The sequence below is a fragment of the Calypte anna genome, chromosome 1 (assembly GCF_003957555.1).
Source record: "Calypte anna isolate BGI_N300 chromosome 1, bCalAnn1_v1.p, whole genome shotgun sequence".
NCBI classification, from domain to species: domain Eukaryota; kingdom Metazoa; phylum Chordata; class Aves; order Apodiformes; family Trochilidae; genus Calypte; species Calypte anna.
The window spans coordinates 157,033,640-157,059,642 of NC_044244.1; the positions used below are offsets into that span (position 1 = coordinate 157,033,640).

The following is a 26,003-nucleotide window of genomic DNA, read 5'->3' on the forward strand; positions in this document are numbered from 1 at the left end:
TAGTGACAATATGTTCAGTCTGTCACATAGTGCATTACCAATTCTATCTGGAGTGTTTTCTGTAGTGATTACTGTAGTGACAAACAAGTTGTTTAGCCTCATCCTCCCATTTTCTAAGATGCAGGTATTTTCTTTGGAAGTGGATCCAAGCAACAGATTTCTGCTCTTTGTTGTATTTGAACTTGCAGGATTAGGCTTTCTTTTGGAGAAAATCTACTATTACCGTACTCAGATGATAAAAACATTGGCAAAAGCTTTAACAATAGTGAGTCATGTTCTGTGAACTGAGCCTGAAAATAGTGTTTCTTAGGAAGCAGCTTTCTTTGATCTTCTCAATGCTGTTTCTAGCAAGGCAGTGCTCCCTGTCAAGCAGCTAGACTGGAATCTTGCAAGAAAGCATCAGTAGTAAGTCATGAAACTTCTAGTATGTAACTCGGTCCCAAAGAATCTAAGAGTTTGGTTGGAATTCTGCATGTCACCACTCATTCCCTGATCTTTTTGCTGTAGTCCAAACTTGTATTACACAGCAAAGCAAAGATCTGTTGCCACTTTGATGCTACTCCTGTGTTTTAACGTGGGCTTATAACATCAAGTTTTCACTGCAGAGGCAATTTCAAATAAAATCTAGGGCCCTCTTCTTCACTTCCCTGAAATTTTTCTAATGGATGAAATTCAGATCCAGATTCAGATCTCTTGCTGTGTAACTTATTTTATTGTGTAAAGAGCTGTATGTAATCTTTAAATGCAAAAAAGCAATTAAAAACATAACTACTGTAGTTGTAAAATAAATCATTAGGAGTATGTATAGATAGTTTCTCAGTTTTTTTGTGTTGGTGAGTGTAGGAATCTGGTAACTATTTTTAGGATCACTCTGGAAACTAAACTTGTTTATGACTTATTCCATTAATGCTGGTTTTGACCTCTTTTAGGGCATTAAACACGTTGATCACTTTGGCTTCATTTGCCGGGAATCTGTTGAACCTGGACTAAGCCAGTATATTTGCTATGTGTTCCAGTGTGCAAATGAGTCTCTGGTAAGTATTAATGATCCTAACCTTCCACAGGAAGATTTCTAGGCATTTTCTGAACCATGGGGGGGGTGTTACTCTGCTATGTCAGCTGAGCCTCAGGGGTCACATCTTCTCAGGTTTGAGACCTCAGCTGTGAATATGAAAACATGCAATAGGAAATACATTATTTGCAAATACAACTGTATCCTGGTACTCTGCTGATGCATCTGGATGGATAAGTTCACACATGCAGACTGAGTTTATTTGAGCCTTATATTTGCATTTAACTCTTGGATTTCTGATTGTTGAGACACTTGGTTCCTCATTAAACATGCAGTTATAGATATAACCTGTTGTAGCTGGGTGGGGGTTGGTCTCTTTTCCCAGACGACTTTCAACAAGACAAGAGGGCATGGTCTTAAGTTGTGCCAGGGGAAGTTTAGGTTAGATATTAGAAAGAATTTCTTTATGGAGAGGGTGATCAGACATTGGAATGGGTTGTCCAGGGAAGTAGTGGATTCTCCGTCCCTGGAGATATTTAAAAAGAGACTGGATGTGGCACTCAGTGTCATGGTCTAGCAACCGCAACGGTGGTTCAAGGGTTGGACTTGATGATCTCTGAGGTCCCTTCCAACCCAGCCAATTCTATGATTCTATGATTCTATGATTCTATGATTCTATGATTCTATATTGAATTGGTTACAAAGATGATAAGAAAAACCCAAACATACTTTCTAGGTTAGGGTTTAAACTACTGGCCTGATCCTGCACACATCTGTAGTCTGCATGTGGCTTTAGCATTTTCCCTATAGTCTGTTTTGCTCTTCAGGAGGAGAAAGTAGCAGCATCTGATCAGAGCAGTAGAAAGTCATGAGTGGATCTCTGTAACTGTAAAAAAAGTGCTTTGGACATTTGATTAAGTATGTATCAATGAACTGAAGCTGTAGGTGCCAGTGATTTGCTGAAACCTAGCTACAGTTTGTACTACACTTCCTTTGTAGTCATAATCCATGTGTTTAGCATTGTTCTGTAGGTCTTCCATCCGAGAGACATTGTTGCCAATTTGAAAAAATGATCAGTCTGTGCTGCAAGATGTTTATTCATCCTTCAGTGCCCTGCTTTATTGCTAACAAGAGAGAGCACCTAGACAATACTGATAGAGTTTAAAATTCTGGAGCTTAATAAATAAAACCTAAATATATCAGGACACAAAGTAATTAAAATGTTTACATTCAGATGCCCCCTTCCCTTTCTTTTTCCCAAGTGACAGACCCTCAAAAAAATCTGTGTGTTTCCAATGCTAGGCTGAATGATTTCTCAAATATTTCAGCTTTCTTCCTGGTTATTAGAAAAGTGACAGGAAAGAGCAAGGACCTGATTCTGAAGTACAATACTGTCTTCCTTCCTAAGATTATCCTCAAGCTCTTGTCTCCTACTTTCTGTACTAATGCAAAGACTCACGGGCACAGCTTCTAATGAACGTTGTGTTCCCCTAAAATACAGAGAGGGGAACCCCAAGTGCTTTGTATTTAAGGCCAGGGAGTGTATTTGAATGAGTGTGAAGAAACATTGTCACTCTGACCTTGCTTACACAAAAGCTGAGCTTCTCCAGTGCTGGTGTGTGGGACCGTAGGTACCTCTGTGTTTGTGGCAGTGGCAGAGGAAAGATCAGGGCAGACTGCAAGGCAGGCTGGCACTACTTATCTGTATCAGCTGGAGATTGTAACAAAGCTAGGTGCCAGTCAAGTAGCCTGGAGAAAAGTGAAATGCTGTGGAAATGCTGTCTGCTAGCAGGATGTGTCTGCTGGGTTTTGTTCTAAAATGGTACAGCAGTGGGAGGAAAATTGTTGAGAGGAAGCACGTGAAGTTTACAGGGGAAATGTGAAGCTATAGGGAAAAGAAATTAATGGTTTTTATTTATCCAGCATATAATCAAGCCAAAAATTCCCATTTGTGGCTTCATAAAATAGTGGCTGCATGCCCAGTAAGCTCAAGTAACTGAAGTTCAGATATTAAACATTACACTTTCTGGCTGAAATTGAACATGATGAGACAGAAAACACAAAACCTGGGAAGGCAACCTTTATCTCTTCAGAAGAAGGCAAATAATTTGGGATTTTTGTTGAGTTTTTTGTGATTTTTTTTTTTGGTTATATTTTTGGTGGGTTTTTGTGGTGTTTTTTAGGTTTTGTTGTGCTTTTTTTTTTTTTTTTTCCAGATGTAAAGCACCTATCTATGAGGTGATTTATAAATCTAATTTGAAGTATATGGCATACATTTTTGTTCATATATTGTCTTTTGCCTCCCTCCCTCTTAGGTTGATGAAGTAATGCTTACCCTGAAACAAGCCTTCAGCACTGCTGCAGCTCTGCAAAATGCCAAGACACAGATTAAACTTTGTGAGGCCTGCCCTATGCATTCATTGCACAAACTTTGTGAAAGAATTGAAGGTAGTAGCTGAGTTCATTTTCTAATCGTATTTTTCTGATTATTCTAGACGACAATATATCAGTTAGTTTTAGTTATTGCAACCATGCACTTTCAACTTGTACAGTGTAAGAGCAGAGGGAAAAGCATCCCAGTAAGCAGTTCTCACCATCACTTCGCAGTATCTGTAAGCACGTGTGATAGCAGAATGTTACCACGACTAAATGTAGTATAGCTTGCATTATAAATACATACTGTTTCATCATTGTATCTCTCTTAAATATTAAGCATAGCAAGAAACCAGTTCATCTTCTGTCTTTTCTGTTTGTTTTTTTCTGAAGATGCATGCTTGTAGCAAGTGTGAAAAAAAAAAAAAAAAGACAGCTGTGGTCAAAAAGAATCTTACTTTCTCATGTGCATGTTCTTTCCTGTGTAGTGTTATTTTTTCCTTCTCTATCTTTATTCTCTTGCACACTTCAATCCTAATTATATTGTGGGAAATAAATTAACTCATAAGATTAACATATAACATAGAAAGTTAAGACTACCTGGCTTCAAATATGAATATACAAACATTTGTAGTTTCTCTGGGGGTGAGATATTCTAGAGCACATGCAAAAAATCTTATACTTTTTTTTTTTTTAAATTTAGTAGTAGAATCCCGTTTGTATAGTTACTCCAGAATGTATCCTTGGAAAGTGTTACATGCAAAAACCCCACTGTCTGGTATCCTCTGGTATGGTGATGATGGTGCTGATAATTGCCCGTTCTCCCATTCACTAGAAGTCACCATTGCCACTTACCTCCCTCTGGTGGATGAAAAGCAAAGCATAAAATCTTGGTGGAGCGAAATTCTCTCAGATTGTGATTGGTATTTTTGGGGTTTACAACAGATAGTCAGAAATGGTAAAACTTAAATGGGAAAGTCTTCTGTCAGTGAAAAACTATAGAGGCTGCTGTATTAGTCAGTTTAACTATCTTGAATATAGGTACTTGCAAACCTGGTGAGTATCCAGAATCAAATAAAATCTCTTCTGGAGTAAGAACTTGAGTCCCAGAATAGTAGATTCATAAACTTTGTATTTAATGACCAAGTTATTTAGTGTCCCTTTACTTGTATCTGTCTTTGTTTAGTATCTAGAATCTAACTGTAGTCAAACCCAGAGCTTCTTCATGACTTTGGAAAATCTTGTGCTGGTTTGATTCCAGTTCTCTATGAATGATATCTACCATGGGTGGAAAAAGCATGTATGTTCATCTGATCCAGATTTGTTTTCCCCACAGTTTTTGTAACTTCCTAGAATAAGCTCTTTGAGCAAATATGTACTTTACTGAATGTCAGCAGTTCTTAATTCTTAAGCTCTAAAGCTGCCCTTGTTTATAAAAGTATCTTCAGTTCTCTGGTATGACCTGTACCCTAACCTTTCCTGTGTAGAAATGCATCTAAACTTTTTGAAGTATCTGAAAACTTCTGAGTATCTCATTCATTTGAGTATTTTTCCATTTATATTCCTGATCTCTTCCTCTCTTCCTCCTCTTCCATACAGTTGTCAAGCTGCTGTATTAGTGATCTCTTGGTACTGTGACAAAAGGCATGGATAGAAAACCATGTGGTTAGCAAAGCCTGAAGTAATTATATCATGGATACTTCAGATACACAACTGTGACGTGTTAAACTTGTATAAACTCAGATGCAGGCTTATTTTCTATTATAATTTATTTTTCAAAAGTTTTTGAGAGAACATCTGAGAATCTGGAAGCTTTAACGTTCCTTTCTTGTCTCAGGACTCTATCCACCAAGAGCCAAACTTGTGATTCAGAGACATCTGTCATCCCTAACTGATAATGAGCAAGCGGACATTTTTGAACGTGTTCAGGTAATATCTTAGAAGCTGTTTTCTCCAATTTGAAAAAGACCATGATGAGATGGATGAGGCATTATTTTCATTTGATTATGTTTGTTTGTTATGCACTTGAATTTCTGATCTTTCCATCAAACATCATACTGAAATAGCATGTTCCAGTATAACCTTATGCATTCGCTGCTATCAGATAAGTCTCAGTTCCCAAGTCTGCCGAGGTGTTCTCTGTTCATGCTTTTATTTTTTGTTATTATTTTTTTTCTGAGCTTAGTTCTTCACATTAAAATGCATTACTAGAAAGTGATGTGGGAATTAGCTGAGAGCCGGTGAGATATGCAGGTACAAAAGAGGTGGTTGGTATTTGTGGAAAGTATCTTTTGACTTATTCTGAAGCAAAAGGTGTAAGCAAGTGTACTGAGCAGATGAAGTATACAGTCATTTGGGCTTCCAAAGGCTGCACTCCTCTCTAGCTGCCTGAAGCAGGGAACACCAGTTTGTTTTTTTAGCTTATACAGTGGCACACAACTTTAGAAAACAAAATACGCAGGTTTAAGGCTCCCTCCTCTCCACAGCCTATAACAGTTTCCACATGGAAGGTTTTACAGTTGTGAAGGCACACAAACAGAAATGCAGTTTGATGCACTAATAAGCACATGCTGGCAAACCACTATATTAACTTCAAAGAATATGCATGTATAGAGGGGAAAAAAAAAGCAAATCATGACTTGAAAGACAACTTCTTTCTTTTGTTTGCTATTACTTACAGAAAATGAAGCCTGACAGTGACCAGGAAGAAAATGAACTTGTGATCTTACATTTACGCCAGCTCTGTGAGACTAAGCAGAAAACACACATTCACATTGGTGAAGCACCATCGGTAAAGCTTGGGTTTATGTTATTCCTCTCCCTTCTCCCACCCTATTCAAATGCAGCCTTAAATACTAGTAGGGCAACTGCTAGAGTTCATCAGTGATAGCTGAAAGCTGGGTAGTGTAATTAAGAGAGGACTGAGAAAGAGAAGTAATTTGATTCGATTTACAGGGGTGTACTTGGGGGTTCTTGTTAAATTTTGGGTAGCAGGAAAGGAGGGAAGAAAAGCAACCAATTATTTTTTGGTCTGGATTTCATTACAGGTTGAGGATACCTTTTCTGTCCTTTTCCTTCTTCCCTGATCCCCATTCACAAACAGTAATTTCTAGGGGGGATAGCTAGGAAGGAAGGCACTGGTTTCAGTTTAAACTACGAACTTACCTAGCAAAGGAAGTGGGTAACAGTATTAATAAAATCATAAGGTTTTAAAAGATAGTCCTTAGGGATGAGATGTGCCTTTAGTGGTCTTTTTTTGTGAGTTTTTTGAGTTTGGGTTTGTGGGCTGGTTTTTTTTGTTTGTTTGTTTCTGTGGGTTTTGTTTGTTTTTTTCTTTTAATAAAGGCCAAGGGTATGTTGTTTATTATGTAACTTCATTCAGCTCCAATCTTTGGAGGTCTGCAGTTGCAAAAATAATTGTCAAAGCTGAATTGTGTCCTTGTTCTTTTCAACAGACCATTTCTAACAGTACGATTCCAGAAAGCACCACGAGTGGTGGCAGGTTTAAACTTGACGTTCTGAAAAACAAGGCCAAGAAATCCTGGACTAGCTCTCTGGAAAATATCTTCTCAAGGGTAAGATTAACAACTCATTGTCAGCAGCTCTCCCAGATATCCTTGACAGTAAAGACCTATCAGATATTTTTGTTTGGGTTTGGCCTTAGCCTGATAAATACTTAATGAAGCAACACTCCTGTTGTGAAATCTGAGGGTTTTAGCTAGGTTGATGGTGACTTAAAAAAGCTTATGGTAAGGCCACATAAATAAATGGAAAAAAAGCAACTTTTTCTGCATAAAGAATGTTTGTTCTAGGTGGCAATTAAGTTAGATGTGCATTGTCAGATATGTTTCTTCAGAATAATTAAAAAAAATAATTGGTATGGTTGCGTGATCTTATAAAGAGACGCTATCATTTTTCTGAAAAGTTGGCTAAATGTGGCTCATTAACTGGAAATAACTAAAATTACTCATTAGTCACAAAGATTCTTTAGTAACAAAGTTGTTCTTTTTCAGCAAAAAGAAAGGTAGAGATTAGGGAGAGTCCTGAAATCAGAGAAGAGTCATACGGAGTAGTAACTGAAGAAGACTAGGTGCCTGGTCCTGGTCAAATCTGGCCTATGTTGTGTAGCAAGTTTTATATGCTAGGGACTATGTCTGAAGAGAGGGAGAAAGAGTGCACAAAAGTGAGCGATGGCAGTCAGATGATCTGGGTAATTTCAGCAGTCTGGAATGTCATCAAATGGTGACAGCTACAGTCATGCTTGTGCTGAATGTAATTTTTTTTCCACGTCTAAAGGACATGTGACTGGAAAGTGATCTAGCTTTGATGGTGGGTCACTAACCTTGTGGTGACTCTGGAACAGGAATACGTCACTGGGAATAACACCATAAATCAACCCTGCCATATACAGACATACTAACACTCTGATCATGTCAGGGAAGAATGCATTTAGATGAAATACATTGCTAAAGCTGAAGAGTATCTGAAGGGAAATTGCCTATATATTGTTGTTTTTGACACAGTATGTTTATTCTCACCAGGCCCACTGTGACATGCTGCATGTTTTATTACAAGCACCTAGTGTCCATGTTTGTGTTCAGGAGGAGTGCAAATCACGTGGTATTGATGTAATGCGATGCTAATTATTGCATGACTTAATCATCTTTATGTTAAAGTACACGTAGGTAAATAAAAGAAATTTGAAATTCAGGGTTTTTAAAATAATGGCATTCAGCATCCTTTTGTAGGTAAAAAAAATTAAGTAAAAAGTGAGTAAATGTCAGCCTCAGTCTTAGCAGAATTAGAAATAAGTATGTAGTCACCAGATACCTAGGAACACTTTAAATGGATGGCTCCTTAGCTAGATAAATAGTATCAAGTGACATTTTAAGCTACTTGAAGGAGTAGCGTCTCACTACTCACCAAAAGGGAAATATGCAGGGTTCTGTGCTATGGCTTCCCTTAGTCCCAGAGGAATGTTGCTTTTTTGCTTGTTTGTTTTGCTGGACTAATCATATTTTTGTCAGGTTTGAACTGAAAACAGGCTGTGGCTTCCTAATTGAGTTCCTCATAAAATAATAATTACCTTTGTTTGACCTTATGAATGGATTTCTTATAGCTCATGCTGCACTAACTTCTTCTGTTGTTTTTTCTGAACCAAAACCCCCTTCTTACAGTGCAAAAAAGTGTGTGCTTTTAAAGCTAATGAGAAACTTCCACGTTATCCTTTGCTCCTGTTTTATTGTAAGGGTCAGTAAAGAGCTTCTTCGTGTCAGAGTATTCATTGGTAATGAGTTTAAATGGGGTAATGTACTTAAAGGGCATTTTAAGTCTTGAATATAAACCCTACCAAGAAAAAGAATGCTAAATAAATACTGCTGATGTTGGCAAAACTTCCCCTAAACTTGCATGCATACCAAGAGGAGCTCTACTTGTTTTTCCAATGTAGACTATTTTTCCCCTGATGAAAGTGTTGAAAGCAACTTACTTTAGCAGTTGCAAATGTCCAACAACACGTTGGACCATCATCCACCTTTCATGTGAGTTTGTTAGGAGTGGAAGGTAGTCAATAGTATTGTGGTTCTGTCACCTTTTCCTGTGAAACCAGATTACTCTAACATTTTTGGGAAAGATCTGCTAACATTAATTTCTAGTAAATTTGCCTCACAGTTGTCTTCGTAATCAAAATGCTTGTTTATATCTGGCACTATTTGGCTGGATTTGCGGCCAGAGAGCATTTTTTTCCCAGTGCTAAATGCTTTTATTACTTTTGCTGAAGAGTAACTAGTTTTTCAGAAATGTCTAGATATGGCATAAATTCCCTGTTTAGGTTGCAGCATGTCAAATACATCCCTTATCTGCAGTGCATGCACAGTACTGAAGTCTGGAGCTTTTGGAACTCAGTTGTTTAAGCCAACTCAGCTGTTTTGCCTCAAACAGATCAAGAAATAAATACTCAAGATGCTTCAGACAGCTGAGCTGCTGAAGATTTAAAACTTCTGGGAGCAAGGGGGGGCAGAAGTTACACTTTTGACAGCCTAATGTCACTGCTTTAAAATCCAGTGCTTGTCCCATGATTTGTGGTCTTGTTTAAAATGTCACGTGCTTGAACTGTCCTGCATCCACCTGCACAGCTGTTGCCATCTTTGATTAACCTTCAGAAAAAGAGGAAGACAACCAGATTAAATTACTCACCTTTTTTTTGCAGGGAGCCAACAGAATGCGAGGCCGCCTGGGAAGCGCAGACAGCTTTGAGCGCTGCAACAGCCTTGCTGCTGACAAAGTATGTAAGGAGCTCAGGGAAAATGCTCACGCTTTCATTCACCTGGGTTAACGAAGAGTAAATATGGCACTCTGCTTCAATTTGAAGTAGCACAAAGCACATCAATTTGCAATACTCAAATAGGTGTTTCCACTGGGAGGGTGTAAAGAAATCTGGCATGTATGTTGACTTGGAGCTTCAGCTTTATCTCTTGTTGGATTGCCAGTCCTTTTTTCTACGCTTGTTTTTACAAAAAGTGCGGAACTTCTGGTCAGCTTCTCTCTTGCTTCATGGAAGTAATTAAAAAGAGGTCATTTCTTAAGGAGTGGAAATGTTCTGGAGGTGAAGAATCCTTTCTCTAAGTAATAATCGCTTTAGGGAAGTAAGACTTTTCTGACCTAAAATTGTTGAGGATGCTGTATGGGGGCGAGCGGGCGGAACTCTGTTCACTTTCTTTGTATTTCCTGTTTTTAATGTTTTACCTCACGTGAGGATTGGTTGCTGGTTTTCCCAGGAGGTGAAGATTCTGTTATGGTTTTCCTGCTACAGCTGCCCATAAATGTGGCTGTGCAGTAACAGTCTCTCCTCCAGGATATCGCTGTGACGGTACAGGAAGTATGCTCGCGATATGTCGAGGAAAGTAGTTGAAAGCGATTTCCCTTGTTGTTTTGATTCCTCTGTTTACCTGAAAGAGCCAGAAGTCTGGTAGCTGGAATGCCGATCCCTGTGAGAGGGTGCCTGGAGTAATCAGTACGTTGTTGTTTGCCTTGGGCATTTTTTGTTTTGGTTTTGGTTTTTTGAAGGAGGACGCTGATGCTTTGGAGCAAATCACCAAAGGATGTCTGGTTTTGGTGATAATTAGCATACAATAGGCCGTGACCAAGAAGGGGGGGGAGAGGCTTTGGTGCCCCAGTGCAGCCTGTGGCCCATGGGGTTAAGCGGATCACTGTGTCAGGCCTGGGAGCGGCAGGCCTCACCCTGCCACCGCTTCCTTTCAGGACGCTTCGCCGGGCGATTCCCCACCAGCTACTCCTCCGGCATCCCCCGTGTCCTCGGCCTGGCAGCCGTTTCCCGAGGAAGATTCGGATTCCCCCCAGTTCAGGAGGCGCGCACACACCTTCAGCCATCCCCCCTCCAGCGCCAGGAGGAGGATCACCTTCCAGAACGGGAGATCCCAGAGCGTCCGCTCCCCGCTGCTGCGGCAGACCTGCGTCGGGGCGACAAGGTGAGAGTCCGGGTGTGCCGTGGTTTCAGTGCAGGAGCCTCTTGCCCATCTTCCTTCTTACAGAAGCCGTTCCTGCACCGCTCTGCTATTTATTTATTAAATTACTTATTTTCAGCCTCTCTTCTCCGCTTCCGAGTAGTTTGGCGCTGTGTGGTATCGCAGCATCTCTCTGCTAATCCCTGAATTTCCCGGGAAGCGTCAATCCCGTGAATTGTCATCAGGCTGGATGCTGGTGCTCTTTGTTATCTGTCACCTCTGAGCTGAGCCTTTCTGGCAGTGTTGGTAGTCAAGCCCTCAGTCAGAAGTGGTCCACGCTGCTTTTAACTGCAGAAACCATAGCCTGGCGTTTTAATGCCAGGGTGAAAAAGGCAGTGGCAGCTTCCAGCGTCAGCTGCTGCATTAGCCGAGCTACCAGAGAGTATGTCCAGAGTTAAAACTGGTGAGGAGTCTCAATGAGAGGACTTGAGGGCTGAACGCAAACTGAGAGGCATCCAGTTTCCCCGTTTGCCTTTTTCCAGAGCTTCCCTCTTAACTTTTTTCCCCTTCCTTTTTGGAGACTTTCCAGCTACTGGCATGTGGAATTCTGTTCCTTCAGGAGTTCCTTCACTCAGTCAGAAGAGGTCCCCATGGTTCCTTGTGGCCTCTGAGGCTGCACTTTCTTTCTCTGCCTCCATCCTGGCTATCTACTTTAAGTGACTCAACTCCAAAACCTTTACAAGATTCAGGCCCAAAAGAGATGAATTTTTTTTTTCCATTGAAAGAGGACTTTCTCCATATTATTTGTCTGTTTCAGTTCTTGGCTGCAACTCTGTAGGCTCTTTGTAAAAAAGGCTTTAAATAATAGTTTCTCACTCATTTGTCTAGATTTAGAATAGCAGTGTGAATGCTGCACCAGCTTGTGCAGACAGTGGAAGAGGGTGAAGGGTAAGCAGCTAGCCTTGAAATAGCTTTCTTGCATCGTGTTTCTGAACAGATAAATAATGTGTTTTTTACTGAGATAAACTTTGGTTATTTTTTTTTCCACTGACCATGTTGTCTGCAAACAGGAAACCCTGACAGTTCAAACTGAAGGACTTGCTGACTTTACTTCTTTGTAATAACTTTTAAGAAGTCGCTGATTAAGTGGCATCATCAGCAGATTTTCAGTCAAAATACAGCAAGTGTGACAGCCTGGTTCTGGGCTGGGAGTTTTCCTTCTCTCCTTTGCTATTGAGGACTAATAAAAAATGTAAAGTAAAGAAACCAAATTAATTTTTATGTTGCCTCAACGTTAACTATTATTAAGAAGTAATACTTAGCTGTGTTGTAGGACTATCTTGATTTAAAGCCTTCACAAAAATTTATCTAGAAGTACTGCATCTAAGTATATTGCTAGAACACATAAGAAAGGACAGACTATGTTATTTAAAAAAAGACAAAATTGAAGGAAAGAAACAATGTGGTTTATGCTGTTGGAAGCAGCTTTCTAAGGGTATTTTCTGAAAGTTTAACAGACTCTTTTTCTCAATTTACTTTGAGAATAAATAAGTCTAGAGAAATAAGGTTGTCTGCCTGTTCTGCAATGTCACTGAAAGGTTTCTTAAAAGGAATCGGCTGCAACAGCAAAATCAATGTCACCAGAGAAACTGCCCAGTAGTACACTTGACACATTTCATCTCCTGGAAAACAAAGTTACTGTAACCCAAGATGAGGTACTTGGCCAATATTTTTAATCTGGGTGTTTTGTTGTCGTATCTGAATCCATGCTGACCCATCTGCTGTGTTCTCTTGTTGCCTGCACAGTCCTGTTCTCGGGGTTCGGCGCGCTCTCAATGAGAGTGAATCTGTGTCACCTGGTCTCCCCTCCTCTGTCTCTGCCCCTTCTTTCCTGAAAACCTTTTACCAGAGCTCAGGAAGGTTGCTCCAGCACTCGGAAGGTGACCTCTCCAAGAGGTGAGAGCGTGGTATCCTGCCTAGTTCTTCAGTGCCACGAGCTTAACAATGGGATTCCTAGTGCTATGCAGCACATGGGATCTCTCCCTTGTGCTCCTGCATTCCTAACAGACTTCCTATGTAGTTAATGCAAATGAGTGATCAGGCTTTTAGCCAAAAATGAGGCTTGAATGCTGACATTTAGTAGCTGTGACCCATTACTGTTGCAGTGTTGCAAATCTCTTGGATTGGTTTGTCACTTGAAATGCAATCTTTTGTAGGAGCATCACGCCAATTTAATGCTTTCTCTGCTAAATGCAAGCCAGCATGTGTTGCTGTGACCATTGGCATGTGAAAATAAGAGACTAACGGTGTGAAGAGTGTACAGTACTAATGTGGGATGCCTGTGCATGAGGTAGGGGAAGTGCCAAGTTATCTGGGTGGCACTAGCTGTGAGATGTTTAGAATCGGAAAGTAACTTGCCATTAAAGAGGTAGAAGTGAAGAAGTGAAAGTACAAGAAGGGCTTTGTGACATCAGTGTGAAAGACTGAGTGAATGGAAGTCACGCTGCTTTTTACTGTAAGAATAGGCTCTCCTTCAGGAGGGTGCTGGAGGAAACTGCATATGGGTTGTTTTTCTGAAGTAGGCCTGTAGCAAATAAGGTGAAGCCGTAGTTTTGAACTTCATAGTGTTTTCTTGCCATTTGCTGGCCTTCTTATTTCTCTTCTGTCAGTGACAACTCCTTTTCTGTTTGTCAGCCTGTCCTTGTTCACTGAACTTAACTCGTGTTTCTGGTGCTCTGAGTGTGGGTCTCCCCTAATCATTCCCAATAGAAACCCAATGAGTTGTACAAGGTCCTTTTGTGACTGTTTCTCCCTGGAAAAAATAACAGATTTCATTCTTATCAAAACCAAGTATTTGTGAGATATGGATTTTTGGTTTTAGGACCAAAATGGTCCTAAATCCCCTACTACATGGGGATTTCAGTTGTCTGAGATGGATGTGGAAAGTTTTAGGGGTGCCTGAAGAATTTTTTTCACCTTGCAGAGTGCAGTTTCATTAACCACAGATTAGTTTATAATCTCCAATTTAAGTAAGAAATTACTTAAATATATAAACTAGTGTGAGAGGCAGTTGACCTTAACATGGCTTTAAAGTACAGTTTGGTCTAGTTTTTTCAAGTAATATATAGGTTAGGATAAATAGAAAGTACATATCATCTCTTTAAGAAAACTGTATCCTACCACGATTTTTCTGACAGCTGAAGTATCTCTTTTGGAACTCTAATCATTGATTTGGTGTAAAGTGTGCAGCCAAAACCTGTAATTTAGACACACTTCAAAAAAAAAGACCAACAAAAAAACCCACCTAGTGGTAAATTTCTAGAGTTTAGGTACATCCAGAAGGATAAACTTGTGTATAAGTGGAATAAAGTGAGACATCCTTAGAGGGAGGTGTCTGTGTAGTCTTAGTGGCAGGACCCGGGCCAGTCCTGCCCCTTGTACCCCGAGCCCCACAGCTTTTAAAAAGGAAATGGTAATTGTCTAGATTCGCTTTCTAATACAGGGCTAATGTAAACTAATAATAAGACCTCCTATGAGGTCTTTTCAAAACTGGTCTTAGAAATATTTAACAGTTTTGAGGAGGAAGTCATTTCAAGGTAACCCCATCTTTCTACCCTAGCACAAATAAATAAGGAATAAGCAGTGTATATTGTTGAAATCTTAGAGGAGAGATCGACATCTCATCCAGCATAGAAGCAGGGCTTCAGTATTGCCTCTTCTAAACCTTGTGTCCAGTAATAATCACTATATAAGTGAATTGGATGCCTAAATATTCCATTTCCTATTACACTGCAGTAAGTAGCAGGTGAATTATTAAAGCTGAAATTAAAGGAACTGATGAGTGCACACCAGAGTGTGCAGGTAAATGGCAAAAAAATAACTTCTCTCACAGACTGCCTCTCATTTTACTTCCAGTCCAACTTTGTTTCTGTGTTCCCTTCAGTAAGCAGACTTGGTCCAAGCTGAACCAGTGCCTAGGTTAGTTTGTACACACAGAGGAATGGCATGAAACCTAGCTTTCTGGATTTGAAAAATGTGTGTACTGAGTATTAATACTATGCTTTAATGCCAGCTAATTCCAAGCTGAAATTTCTGAGATATCTCTCTTTCTGGGGTTGGTAATGGATGCTAGTCAAGATACTGCATTTCATTGTAATGGAGTTTGAACTGTAAGCTGCTGGACATCTTCAAATTAGGAGTAGTTCCCAGAAGATCATCCTCTTTCTACTTAGGTTTTGTAGTATACAGGTTTATTCTGCTATTTAATCTTGGGTTTGTGCGAAAAGTCTCGTGAAAATAGGATTTCATTACCTATAGGTCTTGCTGGTAGCAACTGAGCCCGAACTGTCATGGTTAGGAAATTACAATAAAAAAGGTTGAAATGTTGGCATCTAGTTGGGCTCATGCAGAGAAAACAACAAACATAGTCAGAATCAAGTGCTGAGTGAATAATGCTGATGTGATAAGAGTGACTGAGGTGATTCAACTACCACTTGACCTGACTTATGGAGAATGAAATATATTGTCTGACTGAAACTCTTTAATGTGATAAATCTTGCAAACGTGTGTCATGCCACCAGGTTTACGAATGGGAGAGAGTTTGTCTTTTTCAGCATGGTTTTTCTTGTGAGTTGTTTTGTGGGTTTTGTTTTTTTTTAATTTCCTGTGGCTATTTTTAACAGAGGACTATCTTCTATCTCTGATAAGCTCAACATGAGGTGTTCTTAGCATTTCCATGTGAGTGTTAGAATGGAATTGAAGGTGGTGTGGCAGTCCTTCACAATCTGAACACTATAAGCTGTCCAACTGTTAGAAACACTAATTAAAATCTCAGTGCGTTTCTCCCCAAGAATAATCACAGAATAATCTACATATGCATGAAATGTATCCTAGCCACACTGCACGGGAGAAAAATTCTTTATTGTGAGACTTGTAGCTTTGGGATGCAGCAGGCAGTTTTTCTTTGTATACTAGTGACAGAAGCAGAGCCACTTTCAGTCAGAATTCATTATGAAAAGGTGTTTGGGTAGCAGTCAGATAGGCTTATGCAAAGAACACAAGGTCAGCTGAGGAGCTAGGTGTTAAAGGCAGCTCTACTGATCATTTGTGTCTTTATATATTAGCTGCTTTATAGAAGATAATTCCAATTCATGTTAACATTGCAGTATTGGAGGTACAGGGCAGAGTGGCACTCAACTGATTGTAGATACCTTCATCTCATCTAATCAAAGGAGAGGAGTTGGTGTTTCTGCACCACAGTTGCTCTCATCCTAGTGGGATGGTCTGTAATATTGTGACATTTACAGAGCTGATCCTGTGTATTTATCTACCTTCTTCCATGAACACTAATACAGCCAATTGCACAAGTCACTGGGAACATGTTCATTTAGAATGCATAAATCATGCCCTAAAAGATTTTTGGCCTTCATTGAACAGGAAGCCTCAGTTGGCTTGGTCGGATTTAAATGGCTGTGTTGGAATATCTAAAGACAGGAAAAAAAATTTTCTCTAGGTAAATTCACTATGATGAGAAATGCCTTTTTTTTTTTTTCCCCCTTACGTTTATGGGGAGGTTGAGCTCCGAGTTCAATTCTACTACTGTGGCACTTTTTGTGGAAGAGATAAAGCATCTGTTTTCTGCTTTAAGGAATGCACAGTATAGTAAATTTGGCATCAACACAGTGTTTGTAGGTGCCTTCAGACTGTTTCACTGCACTGTCGATTAATTTCTGTAGAGAGAATTCAAGGATATGTTCTGTGCAGAGTTTAATATTAAAGAGAAGCACACAAAAGGATTTTAAAAAATAGCCTGCCAACATGGAGGTAAACAGCAATTTCAGAGCATAATCTGTATTTAAGCTTCTATTTCTGTAGCTTCTGAAAATTCTGGCTTTTATCCAACAGCTATAATCTGTTTTAATGTAAAAGTAAAGGCTGCATTTTAAAAAGTTGGGCAAGTGTGACTTGCCCTCACTGTCTCTGTTCATTGTATTGTTATGGAAGGATAATTTAAGCTCATCTATCACTGCTTGAATTGAAACAAATAGATTAAAAAAACAACAAAAACCAACCAAACAAAACCCTTTGTTTCTTATGCAGAAAATAAAATACATGAGACTGTTATTTAAAGAAATTAGTGAAAAGTAATTATTCAGAATAAAAATACATGACAGGAGTGAGAGCCAAGGAAGGTATGAACTGCTTTGAATTAGTTTTTCTTCCTCACAGAGCAGGAATACTTCATGTATTAGCCTTACATATAGGCTTCTGCCAGCTTGGAGCTGAGATCCTAGCTGTCTTTCTGTACTTGATCTGGGGGGTTTTGTACCATCTTAACATCCAAATTACAAAGTAGGTCACATTGAATCAGTGCTGCTTAGTGTAATCAAGAGAAGCAGTTGAAATTAAAATAAAGTGGGAAAAAATGCAAACCTTGACATGAGCAGAAACACAATTTATTCTCCAGTCAGTTGTCTTGCATGAACTCAAGTGCAAAGTAGTTCAGGTAAGTGTTATGTAAGGAGTTCACAAGAAACTATTTAACTTTGAGGTTTTTTTGAGTATTGGGCTTTGGGTTCATTTTAAAGAACAGTTTTGGGAAGAGATTTGGGTAATTGAAACAAGCAATAAACATGTTTGAACAAGTTGTGGGGGTTTGTTTTGGTGGGGTTGTTTTTGGTCTTGGTCTTTGTTTTTTTTGTTTCTTTGTGTGTTTTTTTTAATGGTTGTTGGGCTTTATTTTGTTTTTTTCCTTTTTTTTCGGTAGTTTTTGTTTAGTTTTTTGGTTGGTTTTGTGTGTTTGGTTTTTCTGTTGTTGTTTGTTGATTTGTTTTTTCCCCTAAACTAGCTGTTTTCTCTCATTATCTGATAGAATAGTGAATGGGATGCTTTTGTGAATTTTATTTACACTTATCTAATGTAAAAAGCTTAGGTGATCAGTATACTCTCAATACTCTTGGGAACTCGAGTTATCACTTTGAACGGGTTAAGGATGAAAGTAGAGACTGAGATGTTTGAGGTGTTGTATTGAATTTATAGCTTTTCACTTCTTACTGCATACAAACTGATGAATGCATTTTTGTTTCTGTGTTGGGTCAGGAGGATAGGCTCAGTAGCCTTGTGGAAAACCATGAGCCTTCAAACTGAACTTGGATGAATTTGTCTAAATATAGAGTATTACATTGTTACAGTTTTCTGGAGCTGAATGTGAGGTATGTTAAGTGGTTAAAACAGGAAGAGTAAGTAAAAGAAATAGGAAATATCCAATTGTGTGGAATTTATCTATTGAACTATTTGGCTTTGCCCTTCCATATGTTTTACAAAACTGAAATATTCTGATGTCCTCTTGTCCCTATATCTTGGTGTTTTCAGAGGTGCCCAGGCCTTCCATTTGAGATGGCAAGGTGTGTACATTAGACTTTCAAAAGTTTTCCTCAAATCAGCCACCAGACAACTCTGAAAGAGGAGGTGATTAATGCCAGAGATTCAAAATGCCAGGGGAATTTTGGAAGGGTGAATTTAACAACAGACATACAGATGTTCAGAACTGTATGTTTTGCAAACTTCACAAGGCTGCACACAGGACTAATCAATCCCACTGTAAATTCTGTTACTCAAATGGTATAAACAGCTTTGTTTCAGATCCTAAACCAGCCCCACTTACTTTCTTTTAAATTTTACTACTGCAAATTCAACAAGATTCTTGGGCCTGTCTGAACGTTTAGGGGCACAGTAGCTGAATGTAGCTTTTTGTACAGAGCAATAGAAAGGAAGTGGTCATTCCCTTGTTATGTAGCTTCTATTTAGTAAGCCTTGGAATGAGTTAGTTTTTGTGTTCTAACATGTGCTATGTAAGGCTTGAAATAGCAAGAAGTGGTTTCACTACAGTTATTTATAGAAATATGAGCTACAGAGGTTCACATATCCAAACTCAGTAGATTCTCAAAGCTTGTTGGACTGAAAGACCTCTGGAAAACAGCAGGTCTAGATTAAAAACTAGTTTTGTAACCTGTGTTTAGGTAGCACAAGCAGTGATTACCCCACTACCAAAGTCTGTAAGAGTTAGCCAAAGACAATTGTCACAAGGCTTCCTGTTGCTATTTTGGTTAGTGCCACATGGGACTCTGCTGAGACCACCTACTAATAGAATGATGCATAGGGAATTGAGGCAGTTTAGGAACTAAATCAGAAATAGAGAATAATTCAGATTATCTCTTATACAGGGATCCCAGCCCATAGCTCTGTCACGCTGTTGAAGTTGCATGGTAGGGTTTGTGTCAGATACTCAATGTACACATTGCTACACAAGATCTATACACCTACTTAACTACCACAAATGCAAAAGGCTGAACTAGTTTGAAAGTAGCTTGAGTACTTCTGAAAGCTACTCTCTTTTATCTGGCAACAGTCAGTAGAGAGATTTGCTTGGTGTCTTCTTAAAATGACCTCCTAGCAAAACTTCCCTGTAGCTTCTCCTAGCCTCTTTCAGCATCATAAGCTACTATTAAAATTACTGTGTAAATATATTTCTGCATGGCAGCTGGGGGGAAGACCAGCTCTTTTCAGGTCCTTGTGGTAGGATCTGAACCTGCCCTCCCTTGGCAAAAGCTGTGTTCATTTAGCAGGAGACGAAACATGAGGACATTTGGCAAATGCAGCCTGATTCCCATGTAGCCTCTTTCCTATGCTTCAAGAAGGCTAGAAAATTGTCTTTAATGAAATATTCACCCATGAGCTCATCGTGCCATTTAAAATAGCAGTAGAAGGGATGTTATACTCTGCTAAAGCAACATCTGCTAAAGCAACTTGTGTGCAATTAGGGGTATTACATCAGGTCACCCCTCTAAAACTAATGTATGGCAAAGCAAACCCCATTGCTGTCTAAATATTACTATGTTTTTCATAGCTTTTCAGGAAGTTTAGCTTTTATTCTAAGCTTTCAGCTGAACACTTTATGAATTCTTCCTGGTGGTATGTAGCATGAACTTCCAAGCACTTTGTTACAAGAAAACCATTGGGCTATTCAAGGTGAAGCTCACACCCAGCATGCTTTGCCTTCTGATGCTTCCCCGCAAATGCTCCGGCAGGTTTGATTGTACATTAGACAGACTTACTAAAGATTTTTATTTTTTTTTTCCTTCAAAGATGACTGATTTTCATTACCCCATCTGCTTTTTCTTTCCTTCAGTGATGGGGAGGGAAAGAAAAGAACATCAACTGTCTGCAGCAGTGAATCTCTAAATGCTGGGGGGGCCACACTCACACCTCGCCGCATCTCCTGGCGGCGAAGAATATTCCTGCAGGTAGCTTCACCTATGAATAAATCTCCTCCCAAGATGCAGCATCCAGGTCTGTGTGTGCTTTTAAAGAAAATAAACAAGCAGTTGTTACTGACTAGTTATTGCTATAGCAAACTGCAAACTTTCTTTATCAGGGAGGAGAGGGGGAATTAATAGAGAGCATCTGTTATTTGGTTTAATTGCTGGGCCAGTGTTAAACCCTGACAGATTTTGCCATCAAAATCAAAGGAATTGCAATCTACCATGGCTGCAGTGGAAGCAGGGGAACTAGAAACTACCTCTCGCTGACAAAGATACCCTCTTTAGCAGTTAGCAAAATTTTACCCTAGCATGCTTACATAACAGCAGTGTTGCAGAAAATGGTAATTCTTCTGCTTTGTCTTTGTGCTATGCATTGAACCTGTTGAGTGTGTTAACTATTCTTACAGCCTTAGGTCATTTGAGGTAGCAACCTCTGAAGTATCTCAAATCCTGCTACCAACATACTCTAGCTCTACTGGGGGAACTCACAACCATAGTTAAATAACAGACTCTATATTTAGTGACCCTAAAGTCTTGTAGCACTGCCTATGGCATGGCTTAGCAGGTGGAAAATGTTGCTTTTAGTACATCACAGCAATGTAGTAAATCACAGCAGTAAGCAAGCTCATCTGTAAAGGAGACTCTATGGATGAGTGCCTTTTTATAACTCCAGAAGGAGCTAGCAGGGGAAGGGGTCAAAATACTGGGTGAGCCTTTATCTAGCTTTATTTAATTTAAATAAAACTTTAATTTGAATAGAACACTTTATTTTAAAATAATTCTCTACTGTTGAACTACATTTTTTATCTTTGGAATCAGCACCTCACTGCTGAATGTGGAAGACAGCTATTTTTGTTCTGCTGTGACTTAGACTGTTTGACATATCACAAAAACCTGAATTTCCTGTAATAGCTTTCTGATTCTTTGCAGATGGTCTTGACGGAAGTGAATTGTTACCATTATCCCCTCTTGCTCCACCCTTGGAGGAGGACCCTTTTGTTTTAGCATTGCAAAATGAGGATGGTTCAAATAAAACTGGAGAAAGGAAAAACTCAGAAGAACTACAGAGTCTGTGGAGAAAAGCCATCCATCAACAAATTCTGTTGCTTCGAATGGAAAAAGAAAACCAGAAGCTGGAAGGTTAGCTATTTAGAAAATACCCCTTAAAACTATTACAAGTTCTGCTGTCTGAAGCTGAAAACTGTACAGATGTTGGACTCCTTAAACAGAGATGTGGTTCTGTAACCTACTTGTTAACACTGCTAGTAAAAAACCATGTTGGTCCAGTCCTGTCTCACAGTTTGCCAGGCTATCTGGCCACTTGCCAATTCTTAGACTCACCTTAGTTAAAGGAGAAAGTTAAAATTTTCCCATTTTGAGTGCATGTTAGACAAAGTTTGCTACAGTTGGTTTTCTGACTGACCAAGTCTCACAATTCTAATGTGGGGTCAGGAGAACAGATGCCATGTGAACATTTAGGTATGGTAAACCTTACCCTCTACATTTTGTTTCAGTCCTTTGTCTCATGTGGCATTTCATGTCCAGGCTTTCTGTCCTTTGTTATCTTCATCACTGCATCACAGTGGTAGTTTATAAATATCTGAAACCAAATATGATTTTTGAGCAACTAACTATTGAGGTATGTCAAAAAGTTCTTTTTCTCAAGAAGATGAACATAGTACATTGAAAATTGAGTGCTGCTACTGGAGGATCTGAAGTTGGATATGCTGATTTGTCAGCTCCCTGAGCTTCTGGCTGTGATATTTTATTATGACGGCTCAAGATTTGCACAAATAAAAGTCAGATGCAGTGTCTGTCCTATTATAGAAGTTCTTCAGTATAATAGGGTAATAGCTTTCAGTGCAAGTTGAAAATTTCAGATGTCCTCTCTGCACAGAGTAGTGCGATTCTTCAAACAAAATGTAATGATCTTGTTAAAGTTAGTTAACTCTTTTTCATTCTTTAGTGGTCTTTACTGGGAAGACAGCAAAAACAGGAGGACAACAGGGGTACATCCTTGAATGTATTCCCTTACTTGTAGTGTGTTTCTCTTTGAATTCTCTGAAGTTTGTTTACCTGCTTATGCACACTTCTGTAGAAACTCCTGGATTCATAGGGAACATCTACACAGAAGGCTGTTTTCGATTCAGCAAAAATCTTAATTTACTGTTTTAGCAAATGGTCAAGTGTACAGTGGTGGGGTGGGGAAGCTGGTTGTTTCCAGGAGTGACTAATGTCATGGTTTTGCCTCTGGTAGTTTGAGCTGCTGGGGGAGAAATTATTTTCTCTACCCACCCTGCATGGCTGGAGGGTCCTGAAAGCTGTTAAATTGGTCCAGTTCCTTAAGACTCATAAGTTGTTTCCATTTTGTAATGGAAAGGAGAAAATCTGCCTAATTATTATTGTTGAAAATAGGAGTGTCACCAGTGGAGGCTCCAAACTGGCACTCATCTGACAGCTACATCTTGGTTAGTGCTCCAAGGAGCACATCTTCATTCTTGTATGCAGGTTTTTAAGTAGTGCTGGTGAAACTGGTGCTCTGGCTAGCTGGAATTCATCACTTTGTTTTCAAAGGATGAAAAGTAAACTGTCTTAGTGCCTGTGTCTAGGCTTCCTTCCTGTGGGCTGGTGCAACATTGGCTGCTTTATGAACAGGACCTACACAGAACAGATAAATTCCAAACAAGTGCTGGTTGGGGCAGTGGTTGGCATTGTAGTCTGTGGTTAAATGTAAGTCTCAGGAGCAGGAAATGTAATAACAGAAATGCAGCCATTTCTCTACTCAAAGTCAGGTTTTATGAAATTATGCAGCTGTCTATAACTGGTTTTTGCCCCTGTACTCAGCGCTGGTGAGGCCACACCTCGAGTACTGTGTCCAGTTCTGGGCCACTCAGTTCAGGAAGGATATCGAGGTCCTGGAGCAGGTCCAAAGGAGGGCAACCAGGCTGGTGAAGGGACTCGAGCACAGACCCTATGAGAAGAGGCTGAGGGAGCTGGGGCTGTTCAGCCTAAAGAAGAGGAGGCTCAGGGGAGACCCCATCGCTCTCTACAACTACCTGAAAGGAGGGTGTAGCCAGGCGGGGGTTGGGCTCTTTTGCCAAATGACTTTCAACAAGACAAGAGGGCATGGTCTTAAGTTGTGCCAGGGGAAGTTTAGGTTAGATATTAGAAAGAATTTCTTTACGGAGAGAGTGATCAAGCATTGGAATGGGCTGCCCAGGGAAGTAGTGGATTCTCCGTCCCTGGAGATATTTAAAAAGAGACTGGGTGTGGCACTCAGTGCCATGGTCTAGCAACCGCAATGGTGGTTCAAGGGTTGGACTCGATGATCTATGAGGTCCCTTCCAATCCAGCCAATTCTATGATTCTATGATTCTAAGACTAGAATTGTTGTGGAGTTGTTTTCAGTGGTTTTGTGTTAGTTTTGTTGATTTTTATCCACAAAATATTAATAGAATCTCTTTCCTGTTCCTTTCGCTGTCGAGGAGACTCGAATACTATTAGCTCATTGTTTTACAGAAGGTAAGTTCTGTGAATTGTACTATTTTGCTTTAGCTGCTTTTTTTGTTTGTTTGTTTTATTTTTACCTGAGCACGTAAGAGCTCCTTTTTCCTGTAGATCCTAGAAATATTAGAACTAGAAAAAGTAGCAGGCCACCTAGCAATTCTTAGGAAGAATGCTACCATGCTTGGCATATCAGGTAGAGCAAGTATAATCAACAGGCTTGCAGACTATCAGTAGGCTTAACTGCAGAGCCAAAGTGATTGATAAGCCAGTCACTTAATTCTGGAGTCCATTGTCATGCTGAAATATGTTTCTGTTGTCTTGGATCTGTCACATATGAGAAAGAGCTTTCTCAAATGAAAACATACAGCAATAGGGTAGCATTAAAACTTGCTCCAGCTGGTCTGCAAATTCTTGTGGGGAGATCATATTCCCTTTATAATGGAAGTGCACTGCACCTTGTATAGTTGTTGCTTCTACAAGGTCCCCTATAGTCATGAATAGATATGGCCTTTCTGGTGAAGCATACAGTTTTTGGAAATTAAAATTAAAAATTACCTACATTTTTGGAGTAGGCTAGGAGGAATCTTATGGATTCCTCCAATATTTACTGTATTCAAAGCGTGCTGCTTAAGTGAAGGAAGTGATTGTCTCGTTTTTCAGGTTGTATAATAATGTGAGTGAGAGTTTGCCTTCACCTAAAGATGAAGGTGGGGAAGGGTGTTCATCTGTAAGAGGAAGGAGTCAACAGCAGGGAACAAGTACTGTTCATGGATCAAGGCAAATTTGGGATAAGCACAATTGTAGCTTTCAGAGATCACATTGTGAAATGTACAGTTCAATGATAAATGTGTCTCTGTTAATTAAGACCCCTTCAGGTGTTTATTCTAGTTTTACAGCAGTAGTATGAGAAACTGGAGTGCATTCCTGTGTGCATATCATGCATGTAATGGAAGTGAAAGCTGCTCCTCCATGAAATTCCAGAGCCTTATTCTGCAGCTTTATTTCAAAAAGAGCAAGTCCTCCAGAGTAAATAATCTTATGCCAGGTAGTCCTGTGCAGCAAATCTGTTAAGTATACAGCCACATGAGTTCTGTGCTTCAGTACAGATGTACCTTTCTGGATGTGGTTAATGTTGGTTCATTCTGTTTTCTTCCAGTCAGCTTGATCAGGCCAGGTAGCAGTGCCAGGAGATTTTATGACTCTCTGAAGGGACATGTGAAAACAGACTGTTCTGACAGACTTTGGTTTAGATTTGCCTGGCTTGCTTGCCTAAATATCTATGGAAAATATTCATATGTTTGGTACTTCCCATATTAAAATAATTGCCAAGTTTCATATACATACATAAAAAAATTATCAAAGGTGATTTTTTACAGTTGGAAGAAGCAGCAGATGGGGTGAAATAAACTGTGCTGAATGGGTTTTTCTTCTTGCCCCAAGCCTTAAAAAATGTTTTCATGTACTTCGTGAATTACTGATGTTCATGGCAGAGTAATAGAAGTTAAAATGGTACCTGCAGCATCGTAAGACAGAAGGCTGGCCCCATCTCAGCTTTTAACTGATGAATTGTAGGTGTATTTATCCATTGTCAGATAATCAGATGGGTATCTCTAACTTAAATGGGTGTTGCATGTTTGATGTTTCTTGTAATTTTCTGATGTTCTGTTTTTTCCTGTGCTATTCCTTTGTCTTCTGTGCTCTAGCAAGCAGAGATGAGCTGCAAACAAGAAAAGTCAAACTGGACTATGATGAAGTTGGTACGTGTCAGAAAGATGCCATAAATGTTTGGGATAAGAAGTTACTGAACTGCAGAGCCAAAATCCGATGTGACATGGAGGATATTCATTCCACTTTGAAAGAAGGTATTTAAATAGGATGGCTTTTGCCTATGTAGTCTAAGGACTTTTTTGTTGTTGCATTTCAATACTGAAGAAAATCTGCCAGCAATGCTTTTTCCAGTAGCACGAAATCATGAAAAAAATGCCTTTTTTTTTTTTTGCAATGCACCTACTTTCTGCTGCCAAACAGAAAATAGGTTCTGCTGTGTCTACTGAATATGGTGTCAGCAATGTCAAAACATGTATAGTCATACTTCTGAAAGAAGTAGATTTGTGCCTGTGTATTATTATGTCAAAGACTGAACTCGGATTTTCTGCAGCTAATACTGTGACTTCTGGATTTGTGACTCCTATCTAATTGACACTGATGTGACACAAATGCTGTGATTTTTACTTCCTTAAAAGGCATGACTAAAATGTCTAAGGTGGACTTTGCCCAAAACCTAGTGTAATCATAACCAAACTTCAGAGAGTTAGAAATAGCATATTT

General features: G+C 39.5%; 1 protein-coding gene across 2 annotated transcripts in view; it reads left to right on the forward strand.

The window, feature by feature from the left end:
• The window catches only part of TBC1D4 (TBC1 domain family member 4), a 107,597-nt gene that overhangs the window by 68,632 nt on the left and 12,962 nt on the right, over positions 1 to 26,003 (forward strand). Inside the window, exons 4-14 of one of the 2 annotated variants that reach the window (XM_030445204.1) lie at positions 930 to 1,034; positions 3,328 to 3,460; positions 5,223 to 5,314; positions 6,066 to 6,176; positions 6,841 to 6,960; positions 9,594 to 9,668; positions 10,646 to 10,872; positions 12,655 to 12,804; positions 20,036 to 20,196; positions 21,099 to 21,308; positions 25,379 to 25,537. In XM_030445204.1, the coding sequence (XP_030301064.1) occupies positions 930 to 1,034; positions 3,328 to 3,460; positions 5,223 to 5,314; positions 6,066 to 6,176; positions 6,841 to 6,960; positions 9,594 to 9,668; positions 10,646 to 10,872; positions 12,655 to 12,804; positions 20,036 to 20,196; positions 21,099 to 21,308; positions 25,379 to 25,537 (1,543 nt within the window). The remainder of the gene's footprint in view (positions 1 to 929; positions 1,035 to 3,327; positions 3,461 to 5,222; positions 5,315 to 6,065; positions 6,177 to 6,840; positions 6,961 to 9,593; positions 9,669 to 10,645; positions 10,873 to 12,654; positions 12,805 to 20,035; positions 20,197 to 21,098; positions 21,309 to 25,378; positions 25,538 to 26,003) is intronic. The other variant, XM_030445213.1, reaches the window with a different exon arrangement.